The 12,661-nt window shown below is 41.0% G+C and overlaps 1 protein-coding gene across 7 annotated transcripts in view; it reads right to left on the bottom strand.

Moving 5' to 3' along the window:
• Positions 1–12,661, bottom strand: part of mapk8a (mitogen-activated protein kinase 8a) — a 15,672-nt gene extending 3,011 nt beyond the window's left edge. For 2 of the 7 annotated variants that reach the window (XM_079363429.1, XM_079363435.1), the window contains exons 1-11: positions 12,531–12,661; positions 7,470–7,636; positions 7,192–7,321; positions 6,854–6,912; positions 6,597–6,735; positions 5,305–5,470; positions 4,971–5,042; positions 3,068–3,250; positions 2,820–2,944; positions 2,633–2,696; positions 841–918 (exon numbers count right to left, since the gene is read on the bottom strand). In XM_079363429.1, the coding sequence (XP_079219555.1) occupies positions 841–918; positions 2,633–2,696; positions 2,820–2,944; positions 3,068–3,250; positions 4,971–5,042; positions 5,305–5,470; positions 6,597–6,735; positions 6,854–6,912; positions 7,192–7,321; positions 7,470–7,636; positions 12,531–12,566 (1,219 nt within the window). In that variant the 5' untranslated portion in view covers positions 12,567–12,661. Of the gene's footprint in view, positions 1–840; positions 919–2,632; positions 2,697–2,819; positions 2,945–3,067; positions 3,251–3,861; positions 3,934–4,970; positions 5,043–5,304; positions 5,471–6,596; positions 6,736–6,853; positions 6,913–7,191; positions 7,322–7,469; positions 7,637–7,867; positions 8,125–9,944; positions 10,060–10,876; positions 11,143–12,377; positions 12,474–12,530 lie in introns of those variants that run through there. The other 5 variants (XM_079363430.1, XM_079363431.1, XM_079363432.1 and 2 more) reach the window with 5 other exon arrangements.

Genomic DNA, 12,661 nt, shown 5'->3' with positions numbered 1-12,661 from the left:
TTCATTGAAATACACAGGAGAGGGTCATTCTCTGAGTCACCATTTTAAGATGTAGCGTACAAACCAGGCTCAATCTTTTTGAAAAGATGTAAACACATTCAACTTCTTAAATGGTTTCATAGTGTGTAGTTAGGGGTCAGTATAATATCTGCAATTAGATTAGTTACAAAAGAAAAAGACCTTATATAAGAACAAAGGGTCTAACTTGAACCAAATGTCGTCATGATTGAATTGAGTAGACTTGATAACATTTCAACTTTCTAGTACAACATATTGATTGTACAGCAACTATTTTATCCCTGAATAAGCTTTGGGTCTGTGTTATTTGTTCTTTAACTATCATACAACTAGTTCAAAGCTGCTGATATGAGTCGGCAGACGTTGTTTGTTCACCTAGAAATAGCTTGATGAAGGTAAAACCTTCTCTTCTCAATATTTAAAATGCATCTACAGAATATGTTCAAAACCTGACCATGTAAAAACTCTTAGAATTAGAGCTCAATTCAGGGAATATTGAGATCATTCAACTAATGCTTCCCAGTCCTTCTAGAAATAACTCATGTTGGCTCTAATACTCTGCTGTACATTATATGTAACAGAGAGGTGTAGCAAAGTTGATCCATTAAACATGCAGATAACAAAATATGCTTTCACCAGGATGTACTTGGTGAACTTAACGGAAGGTAAAATATTTAAGCATCTTAGCTTGATAGTCATACTCACACTCGTGACCAAGACTCACAACACATGCAGGCGAACATACTCCTTCCATATATATAATATTCCTCCAACATTGTGATTCACTGCTTTCTAATCTCTAAAGTTATAATGATTACTCACCTAAAGGGGGTGGCTGTCCGCGTATCACTCCATTTCTTTTCCATTCCTCCCATTCACTCACTTCTTTATAAATAAGATCTACAAATGAAAGAACAGATGAAAGTGAAGTTGGGCAGGAGACACTGTTTATGCACAGTCAGAGTGTTTTGCATTCTGTAAAGTCCACGCAGCATCATGTTTCTAATCTCGACATGCTATGCTGGTGTGACCCTTCTCAAAAATGAGTGAGGGGTCATTATAAGCTGGCACGGGTTACGATGAACTCATCCTGCTGCGCATCTGAAAGTGATATTTACTCACAATCTGGAGCCCTCTGAGGCTCCACGGACTCGGGTTCCTCAGAGTGGAAAACACTCAGTGGGAGCCTTTAAAGAGGGTCTCGAGTCATGCAGCACACACTCTGGCAGCTTCAGTGGAGAAACAGAGCTCCCTCTGCAACTATTTCTATGATCAAATGACTGAATGTGTAAACATTAGCTGGCTGTCACTCTGGATTACTTTATTCATGGTTTAATTTTGTGCCTTCCACATATAGATGATAATCACCACTGAAAGACCTCGTAATGAATCTGACAATCTCTCCTTTATAATGAACACGTTTAGAGTCAATAAAATGTTATTGTTGTAATTAAACATGTTTGATCGACATCAACACATGGCAAGCGTTAACTGTTGACTTCCTGCTCAAAGTGGTTTTAACCAAAACATCAGAGATATGAGCTTTAACTAGTACTGATTAGTCAGTAAATGAAGATAGTGGAAAGTGGAAAAAAGGCAACTTCTTTGAAATGTTAGAAACAGAAAACAGTTAATATTGGCATACAACCAATTTGGAGCTACCTTTTGGTTGACAGCAAAAAAAAAAAGCGTGAAAGAACCTCCAAAGTGGAGTCCAATTATTAGACGCTCCCTCCGACAGGCTGGCTGCTTTTAGTGGTCATAAAGCCCGCCTCCTCCAAGTTAACTTACGGGATCTGCTTCTAACTTTAGAATAAAAATACACAACAGGATAAACTCTTCTCAAACAGGGTTTGTCTTCATCGTTAGTCGTTTTCATGCTGATTTATATCCAAGTGTTGTTTTTGTACGAGTTCCATTTCAATTAGTTACTTGACGCTAAAAAGAGCAAATGTAATATCATGATTGGCAGCTCTGGCTCACACAGCACAAGAGTCACTCAACTCTCTAACTGGGTTTGAATTTCATGCTGTGACAAATGTTTAAGTGATGATACTTCAGAATTGATTCATACGTTTTCTTTCATATCTCTGTGAAACAGCAGCTTCACAGAGTTAGCTCTGAAGTGGTTTAAGGAGCTTCACTTTCTGCGAGCTATGAATTAATGAAAGTTTGTTGTGAGGAGCATGCAAAGTGAGACCGTGAATCGTTTTCTGTGAAGCTTTGTGTGTACTGCCTTGTGCGGGAAAAAAATGAAATGAAATAAAATGAGATTTACAATGATCGGAGCACAGCGGTGCAACATCTGGACAGAATTACAGCACTGCGAGTGTGACAACAGAGAAAAATAGCTGCGGTGAATAGTGACCAGAAGTTGGTGTTACTTTGACATTTTTTGCTTTTTTTTTTTACAAGCTTGTTTAATTGTCTGTTTTTTTTTTCAAACCAATCAGTTAACACATGTGGTCATATAGATATTAATCTACAGGGTGAAACAACTGGAGAAAAACATTCAGTCACTGTGATGAGAGGTCAAGTAAATAACACGCAGAAAACAAACTGTGAAAAGTGAAGAGGTGAGTGCAGTGTTAAGAATCTTAATGTGCTGTCTCACCTTTCCACTCGTCCACGGTATGATCCCTCTCTTCCAGCTGTTTGTCGAGAACTTTCGGAGGAGGCTGAGAAAGAGAAAAAGGTGTAAATGGCACATTGGTGCAACAAGAACCGTGCCAACTTTCCACTTTAACTTCAGTAATTAAAATCTCCTGTGACTGGTGCATTCCGATCAGCGATCTTCTTACCGCTTCTACTTCAGCTGGGTCGTACCAAACGTTAATGTAGGGGTGCTGCAGGGCCTCGTCCACAGAGATGCGCTTGGAGGCATCAATCACCAACATCTTTGATAAGAGATCTCGAGCTTGGCTCGCTGAGCAGAGACACAAAATAGATAAGTCGCTGCTGTGCAATTTATCACAAGTCTGCAATTTTGGTTTGATGAAAGAACTCGATGTGATTTATGGATTTGTGTAACACAAAGGAAAAGCTGTACCTTTCAGTTTGTTGTGGTCAGAGTCTGCAGGAAAGAGCACATCTGGGAAGAGTTTCTCAAAGCTGTATCCGGCGTAGCGTGGCCTGTTTTCTACGTACGTTCTTACTGACTGGTTCAGCTTCATTAGAAAGTCCTGAGATGGAGTACCTAGCTGCTCAATTACTTTGTTCCACTGGTCGATGTCTGAAGTTTATGTTAAGAAAAGCAGGCCGCACAAACACACAACTCACTTCCTTACAAACACATTATTAGGTCAGCGTGACATTTAGGTGTCTTTGAGGTAACCATCATATCTGCAAACACTAACTCGGTACCTTGCATTCATCCTCATTCCTGATTTTTCGGTGTAACCGCCTTAATAGGATTGATTACCAAACAAAGCAGACCTTTGAATGCACAACCAACCCAAGGGTCAGTGGTCGCATCAGATTTTCTTCATAGCTTTTTAATCATTTTAAAACCATGCGATACTGGAAATTGTTGACTTTTTAACCTTGATTTATTATATGCAACTCCAATTAAATCCTTTTTTAAAATTGTTACATGAAAACATGTGGAAAAGTTCAAAAGACGGTTAAACAATGAAAGGCGCTTTACAAAACTACAGTAGACAAAAAGTGTTCACGAAAAACTCAACCATTGCAGCAGAGCAATCATTAAGGCCATGTTCGACATTTGAAAACTTGTTCAATGGACGGTAAAGTGAGGAAGGGAAACTCTCGGGATGGTGTTGGATCTCTTGACACAGAATGGAGTGATGACACAGTGATCAATCAATGACTGGGGAAGGATACGATCAGTGCCAGGGAACAAAACGCTTCCCCTGATCATCTCGGCCACAATGCAGCCCACTGACCAAACATCCACTGGAGGTGGACACGTGGATGACAGGGAGGTGGACATGCAAACAAAAATGGTGAGAAAAATAAGCACATAACCGTGAGAGGAATGCGGACAGAAAGGCAGCGGTGTGATGATGAGTGGGGATGAAAATGGAGAACGTGCAGCATCAGCCAGAGAGAGAGAGAGAGAGAGAGAGAGAGAGAGAGAGAGAGAGAGAGAGAGAGAGAGAGAGAGAGAGAGAGAGAGAGAGAGAGAGAGAGAGAGAGAGAGAGAGAGAGAGAGAGAGAGAGAGAGAGAGAGAGAGAGAGAGAGAGAGAGAGAGAGAGAGAGAGAGAGAGAGAGAGAGAGAGAGAGAGAGAGAGAGAGAGAGAGAGCGTAATGCAGCGCTGTTGACATTCAAATGAAGATTGACATGTTGATGAACATTTACAGCCACTGAAGCTTCAATGTTACACTGACTGTATAAACATTTCCCCACTGACTATATTCACAGGGCGGCCATTTTATCTGACACTTTGGGGCGGGAAGTTAAACTGCTGCTATAATGTTCTACTCCTGTGATTTATGGATTAAGAATTTCTGACAACTGTCATCTACTCACTGCTTCCAGACTGACTGAAAATAGAATAAACAAATCCGGAGGGAAATCCTCGCATCCAGCCAACATCTGTGATAATCTGTGATAATCCAATTCTGCAGTCAGACAAGAGCTAATGTTAGCACACTTCCTGGACACTGTTACTGTTAGCTAGGAAGCGTTTAATAGCTGATAAAACAGTCTGCTAGCTGAACAAGATAAAACAGAAAATGCTTTTGATTTAAAATATAATTAATCTTGATTAACTATTGAAATGAAGTGATTAATTGCAAATCAAAATGTTCAATCTGTTGACAGCCCCATTTAAAACATAGTTCCCTCTCCCGAGCATTACATTAGGGAGAAACAGCAGCTGCGTGAATATGATAATAGCCCTGGGAGAGACAGCCAGCCATTAAAAAAAAAAAAAAGACTACTGAAATGGAAGGTGTGAATACATTTTTAAAAAAGACCCAAGGATACAGTCCCTTCCTGGGAAGAGGATTTTATGGCGAACCATTTCCGCCAGTATGCAGCCCACAGACCATATGTCCACTAGAGAAGTGGAACACGGTAAACAAAGCCGGTAAGAGGTGAGAGGAAAGCACAGTGAAAAGTTAGTTACACACAGGAGGAGAGAGGCTGAAACAAAAAATCCCCATTATGTACAGCAGCACCATGCAGCTTACAGAGTGTTAAGAGCAAGGTTAGTGGATAGGACTTAAAATAGACCTGACCTAAACATTTTTAAATGTTAAATAGCATTGTGCATGGTAGAATAACCGCAGTCATTTGTGAAACGCTAATAACGACTAACCATTGGCTTGGTAGCCCATGCCCAGGATCACCTCTGGCGCCCTGTAGTAGCGTGTAACCACATACGGCGTCATGAGGAGGCCTGTGGCAGCAGTCCGAGCCAAGCCAAAGTCCAAAATCTTTAGTGTGCAGTCTGACTTGACGACTATGTTACTGGGCTTGAGGTCCTGCAGGGGGGAAACACAAAAATGGAATTGTTCTATATCAATTTGAAACAGTGACTTTGTAAAGAAAAATATGCTATGAGCGTATTTTATTGAAGTGACAAATAATCTGCTGATTCAAGCCAGAGAGGCAGCTTGACTGAAGATAATGCCTTCTAATGCAATTCTGAGAAGACAGACCCCACAATACATCTTTACACAGCAGTATCTGTCAAATGCTACATTATTCATAACTTTCCTTTGGAAATTTGTGATAAGATTGTTGTTTTTAGGATTCACATGAGAAAAATACATCATCCATAGCCTGCAGGTTGCACCTCCTGCTGCACCCATTTCTTTTCTTGTTTATGTAACATTTCCCTGCAGCACAACTTGCTTACTAAGGTGATTTGTTTGCTACTAGAAAAAATGATTCAAGACTGCAGAATAAAAATGAATCAAGTTGTAGCATATCAGAATATTGATTATTTTTTTTTTCTTTCTTGTTGATTTAAAAATGTATAAATCAGGATTAGGGTTTGGACAAGGGTGTATCACCCCCTTAAAATAATGTATCACTCTGAAAACAAAAGATAAACGAAGGGTTAGTCATATTTTGTTCACAAAACTAATTTCCATCTGCAGCTACATTTAAATTCACACTGATTCATTATATTATAATGAGGTGCAAATAAAAATCTAAGTTCCTGCATACAGTTTACACCTGCTTTTTATTGATCTTTATAGGGAAATTATACTTTCACAGTCTCTATATAATCCATAGAAGTCAGAGGTCTGTACTGGCTCAAATTAGTGCCAGGAGAAGATGCTAGAAAATCAATGTTTTGCTACGCAACAATTTAGTTGAAAAATTCAAATTGAATTTTTACAAGAGCATAAAATAAAACAATGGAGTGCTGACGGCCGAGATGTTAGCTCCCTGAAAATCTGCATTTAATGATGCATTTGAAGCTTTTCTTTTAATGTCGTTGCTGTTTAAACTTTATATTCAGGAGGATTTTATTGAACTTTTAAAGGACTTGATTCATCATCTAATAGTGTGCTAGTTGACCCCTTGCCTTCACACTACTGTGTCAAGTATCTCTGCAGATTTCACACGTCCTTTTAATGACTCTGGCCTGATGCTCACCCTGTGAATGATGCCGGCTGCGTGGAGGTGTTTGATACCACACAACATCTGATAGAGCAGATAGGACAGCCTCTCATGATCCAACTCCATCTGAATGACCTGGCACAGGTTGGCATCCATCAGCTCCATCACCAAGTATCTGACGGAGCAGGAAACGTTTCAAAGAAGTGAGTGAGAAGCCCTTTACGACTCAGACGAGGAAGCTTATTTTTTCACATATACATACTTAACAAAACTGTCAGCAGTTAGTTACTTACACATCTTGGAAATCTTCTAATGATTTCTGTGGTGTGAATACATTTAATAGGCCGATGATCTGTGGGTGAAAGTTAAAAGCATCAGAAAGATGTCATCTTTATTTCACAAAAAAAAAAAAAAAATCAAAGTACAAACATATTTAAGAACACGAATGACATTAACATACGATATCAGATAGGATATCATCTGCATTTGGGCAAATTTGAGCATTAAAGAAAACTGAAGCTCAAACCTAACACACAGAAAGCATTCCTATGAACACATCATAAATAGAGATTCACTGTTATGTTAAATACATAATTTATATATCATTTCACATTACTGACAGTTTACTTACATTTTTGTGGTTTACACATTTCATTAGGACGAGCTCTCTGAACGCCCTCTTGGCGTGGGTTTGATTTTGAAACGGCCGGCTCAGCTTCTTGATGGCAACATTTCGTTCAAGGATTTGGTCGTAGGCAGAGCTGAGACACAAAGGTGGCGACATAAATCAAGACACCGTCACAAATGTAGTATATTAAACACTGACATGCATTTTTTTTAAATTGCCAAGCAGGACATATAACCATTTAGTGGTTTTTAACTGGGTGAGGATGAGGTTCAAACACTCACCAGACGATGCCCTGCGCTCCGGAGCCGATGGGTCTTAGATTCTGATATCGCTTTAGGACTGTGAACGTCGAATCCCCAACATCCAGGCTGTAGAACTCTCTTTCCCTCTTGTTTTTGTTCATGGTTAAATCTTCAATGACTGCTCTCTGTGCATCCAAAAATGTCCTCTGTGAAGACAAAGTCGGGCAGACGATTCAATATTTTGTAGCTCCCCACTTTAATACAACAGCCGCAGAGCAAAGCAGAGAAGCAAAACAAATGGATAAAATTAGGAAGTCAAATGTAAATCCCCGCTTCGGAGACAGCCGATTAAGAGAGGGGAAGAGAAAAGACAGTGCTGAATTTCACACTCAAGGCGAGCACTGCAGCTCCTTATCTCAGCAACTCAGCAAACGCACCAGGATGGAAGATTTGATATCATCAGCAGTGGTGGCAGAAACAGCAGGCAACAGGGAAGATCTACTCCATCATATGAAACACGACCCTCAGTCTGACTCTGTCACACTGGAAAACCTAGCTCGGTGCTAATTCCTGAGCGTCTGGACCCCAGCCCAGTTCTACGGACAGGTCTTCCACAGGCACATGTTAACTGGGTCAAGTTGCACCAGGAGGCTCGGAGCCCAGATAAGGCACACTACTGAGAAGCCAATTTGCAGGGTATGATGTCCCAGAAAATGTTTCATTTTTCATTCAAAAAAAAGAAAGAAAGCAAGCCAGAATTTATAAAATAAGAGACAGCTCTAGCATCTGTTTCCCTTTCTTCAGGGCTTATGTAAGCGACGTAATCGCCCTCCCCGTTCTCACTGTCTGCCGACACACAGTCCATATGAGGGATGTAATTGCCAGAATAAAATGAGTCAGCTCTCCTTCTGTTCCTCCAACGTCACAAAGACGTCCGTAACGCCCGCCTCCCTCACAACATGAAAATAGACATGTTGGGTTTTGGTTTGGGTTTTTTTCAGACAGGAAGGTAATTATATATTATCTGACTTATGGACGCTTGGATGATGTTCAGCCAGTGTGTAGTTCCTGCAGTTAGATTGCTCTGATTTGTTGGGTATACACTTATCTACTGCTCTGCTGTAGGGTCATTACTTTATAACAATGGCTATTCATGTGGATGATTCAGGTCGGGTCAGTGCAGAGACAGAATCTCAGCCTGATTAGCAGCATGATATGTTTTAGTGACACGCCACTGATGTTACTGTCCCTGCTGTGTAATAACCAGAATTGATGCCACATCAACGAATTCCTCTGAAATCTATTATTCACCATTAGAATGCAGTTATGTGTCAGCTGCAGTATTTACAAGCAATGCAGCAGCTCCATCAGTAGTCTCAAGATGCACCGATGGATTTGAACGCAGGGAGCTGCGATGCACTTTGGGGGCTTGGTGCATCCTGCAGGAGCAGAAACGCAGCGGAAAGGGTCATTCCCACAGTGCATCGCTTTCTAATGACTTCACCTCTGGATTCTCTCAACGAGCTGCTTCAGCCTAAAGATTTCATTAGTGGCTTCTAAGGACATTACTTAAAGGGCAATTAGCATCCTTGCAATGCTGGTTAACGTATATTGTACTTAAAATAGCACGACGCATAACAAAGTTACCTTATTGATTTGAGTGCCAATTGATTCTATTGATAATAGAGACCATGCAAACTAACAGTTTCCAAACAGAGTATGACTCTGATATGTTGCCAATGAGTTCATAGCCTGAGCAAATGTTCAACTATTGACCCTGATTCGGGCCTTTACATTCAGAATTGAATCAAGGTATACTGATATCGTAACATGACGCTACAGATAAAGAGAAAGAAAACCAATAAACACATTATATATTATGTATATATAATATATTATTATATATTATATTATATAAACTACTGAAAAACCGTTCATAGGACCCAAATTAGAGCAGGCATGACAGCCTATTATGATGTGGTCCAGATTTCTTATCATAAGCACACTGAAACTATGAATGACACATAACGCAACGAGAATAAAATATCTGTAAAGGAGAATAAACTGTCATGTTCTCGTGGTTTATGTTTAACGCCCACCTTCAGATGAAAAAAGAAAGAAAATATCGGCCGTACGTAATAATGATACTCTACCTGAAAGATGAAACACCTTTTGTCACATTTAAAGCTCATGAATGTCTCAATGTAATCCCGAACCCGACCAAACCTTCCCCCCCCCTCAATGGACAGTCAAATGTCAAATATGAGACATGTTCACTTCATTCAACACAATAAGGTGCAGCCTCCCTGACAATATGACCACACACATCCAAGTTAAAAACTGCTAACACACACACACACACACACACACACACACACACACACACACACACGGTTAACATGGCAGATGATACTAATCCAAAATATAAAGTACCACCTTTTGTTTGCAGCAGATGAGAAAATAATGACCTTAGCTACCTTCTATACACACAGCAGTTCATCATGAAGAAGATACCTTTCTTCACACATCATCCTCATGTGTGCTCTTCTCACATCACTTTTAAAAAATGCCACATTTAAAGCAAAAATAAAATGGCATGGTGATGCTTTCTTCTCTGATACACAGCATACCATAACATAAGCCCACATTAAAACAAGTAATACATGCATAGATCTGCAATAGATTATTATACTATTCATGTAAGCTAAGTACAAACCATCTTTTCATTCAAAAGCAAATAAAAGAAAATTGGGCCATAAACTATTTAACAATCATCTATTTGACTGATACCGTGTTTCACATATCATTCCCATGCAGCCTGCTGCTGTGCACCCAGCCCAGATAAGACAAGCTGTTTCCACATGCAAACTGTCAGCAGGGCGTAGAAAGACACAGACACAGAAATCTTCGCTACACCTCTCCGGCACAGATTGAGGACCGGTATCGATCGGCAGGTTATTTATTTTCATTGGATGTCAGCGTGTTAACCTTGGACACACGACCCTCCCTCCCCTCCCCTTGTCTCGTCTTTTACGGTTGACTGGAGAGGAGGTTATCTGGCAGGTGAATGACAGTGGACTAAACAAAAGAGCCGTGCATGCTAAAACGCAGAAGCCTGAAAAAGCCGGATTGGGCTCAGGAGACATCATAGCAACGATAATGACAGAGAGACCGCCATATCGTGATGTGACAGGGCCTGGGTTTTTTTTGAGGCACAGTACGCATTTCCAAAGTGCAGCCTGAATACGAACGCTGCGTATTAATGGACGCCTCACACTGTGGCCACATGAGAAAGGAGCACTTGTGGTAAGTAAGTGAAGCTGCAATGTTACACCCTGAGACAACAACCACGTCGGTATAGCAGCATGCACACAGCGGCTTCGACCCTCCCCCACGGCCAAACAATAAGCACGTCGGAGGAGCGGAGGTGCGAATCCTCATCTTACCTCTGTCGTTATAATCAAAGTATCGATTTCCCCGCGGTCCGATCGGCGGTGAAGCGTTCCGGAGCAGCGGACTATTTGTTTATGCCGCCGGTTATGGATGATTTATTCCGTTTGTGCGGCTTAAAAATACATGACCTCACCAAATTCACTTGCCTACGTTTCCATCTGCTTGCTACTGACAGGCCAGGACGCGCAGTGCGCACGGGGCATGCGTCCCAGCAACGCGTCACTCATCCACAGAGACACACCCACTGCCGCCTCCTCCTCCAGCCATCCTTCCTTACTTCCTTCCGCCTATCTATCTGTCTATCTGTCTATCTGTCTGTCTGTCTGTCTGTCTGTCTGTCTGTCTGTCTATCTATCTATCTATCTATCTATCCTTTGTTGTTTTCTTTGTAAACCTATGCTGACAAAGGCCAGAGCAATTTTAATTATTTTAATTTTAGCAATATTTATTATTAGCAATTTTAGTCTTAGTACTTTATGAAAAGGGTATTGTGGTTACAGTGTGTGGAATATTTGTTTTTCTGTTGACATTGTATAGCTCAAAACAAAATTGCCAGACTGCTGGTTTATTCTTCATCAATCACTGAACTCTCAGGTTAAAAAAAAAACCCTCACATTTTAATGTTACTAAAGATAAAATGCCAATTCTGGTGCTCATGGCCCCAAGTTACTGTCCTTACTGCAGAACCCTGCACAAAGAGGACGCATGTGAAGAACACTCATGTAAGCAAAAAGGGAAGTAGCACATGGGCATTTGGCCATTGTGTTGTTTTTAATACTTATTTGTATCTGCCTTCCTATCCTAGGTCTGCTGGATGTGAATTCAGACTGAAAAATGAATAACAATCACTAATTTGATATAATTAATTGTTGAAAGGATCCTACTATGATTATGCAGTCATAGTGGTCTACATCTAAATGGACTTTTGTGGCAGAGAGACAGCCATGTTTTCACCGCAGTAAATCTCTAAAATAGCTTTAATATTTGTAGTTACTGTAGAGTCAAAGACATTACATGACTTTATTGTCCCTGTCTGCACAGTTCCATGTTGTTTTAGCAGGTTAGTTGGTTATAGAGTTAGGGGGTAGGTGTTTTCACAGTGCCTCAAATGGGTAGGCCTTATAGCCTATCAGAATATACAGGTAAATAGTGATGCTGCAATTATTATTAAGGCCTATAACTATAATGAATTGAAGTCTATACTTTGCATGATTGACAGTGTCACCATGTCATAAACATAGTTATCCTCTATCCACATCAAACTGCGGGATAATTCGGGGACTATGCCATGCGCAGGGTCTGCAGAAGTCCATAGTGTAGTAGGATACAGTAGTTAGGGTACCATCTAGAGTTCATCCATCAGTTCCTATATGCTACGCTACAACAACGGAAGCCTACACGCAGCCTCTGCGAAGGCATGTGACTCAAGAAGGACACCAAGGTAAAATCACGCCAACTTATCGCTGAGTTGTTTCACATTCTCCCTGCACCCACCTGACATGCCTGCATGTTTGTTATTTATCCATGTCCCTGCGCAGATACTCCGCGGCCTGCAGAGACAAAGCTGCGCGCAAAAACACCCGGCATGGATGAGCGTCCCAGCAGCACCGACTCCCGCAGCGAGAAGAGGCTACTACGGTTCCTTACCCCTTGTTCGAAGAGAGCCCGCAGTGTTATGATCATCGTGAGGGAGCAGCCCAGAAGCAGCAGCAGCAGCAGGCTGCAATCCACTCCTCTGGCCGAGGTCGTTCGTCCTTCCCAGGCTTCTGTGTAGCGCA

Source organism: Symphodus melops (assembly GCF_947650265.1).
Source record: "Symphodus melops genome assembly, chromosome: 15".
NCBI lineage: Eukaryota > Metazoa > Chordata > Actinopteri > Labriformes > Labridae > Symphodus > Symphodus melops.
Note: the sequence above shows the minus strand (reverse complement) of the source record. Positions and strands in the feature narration are given on the sequence as shown.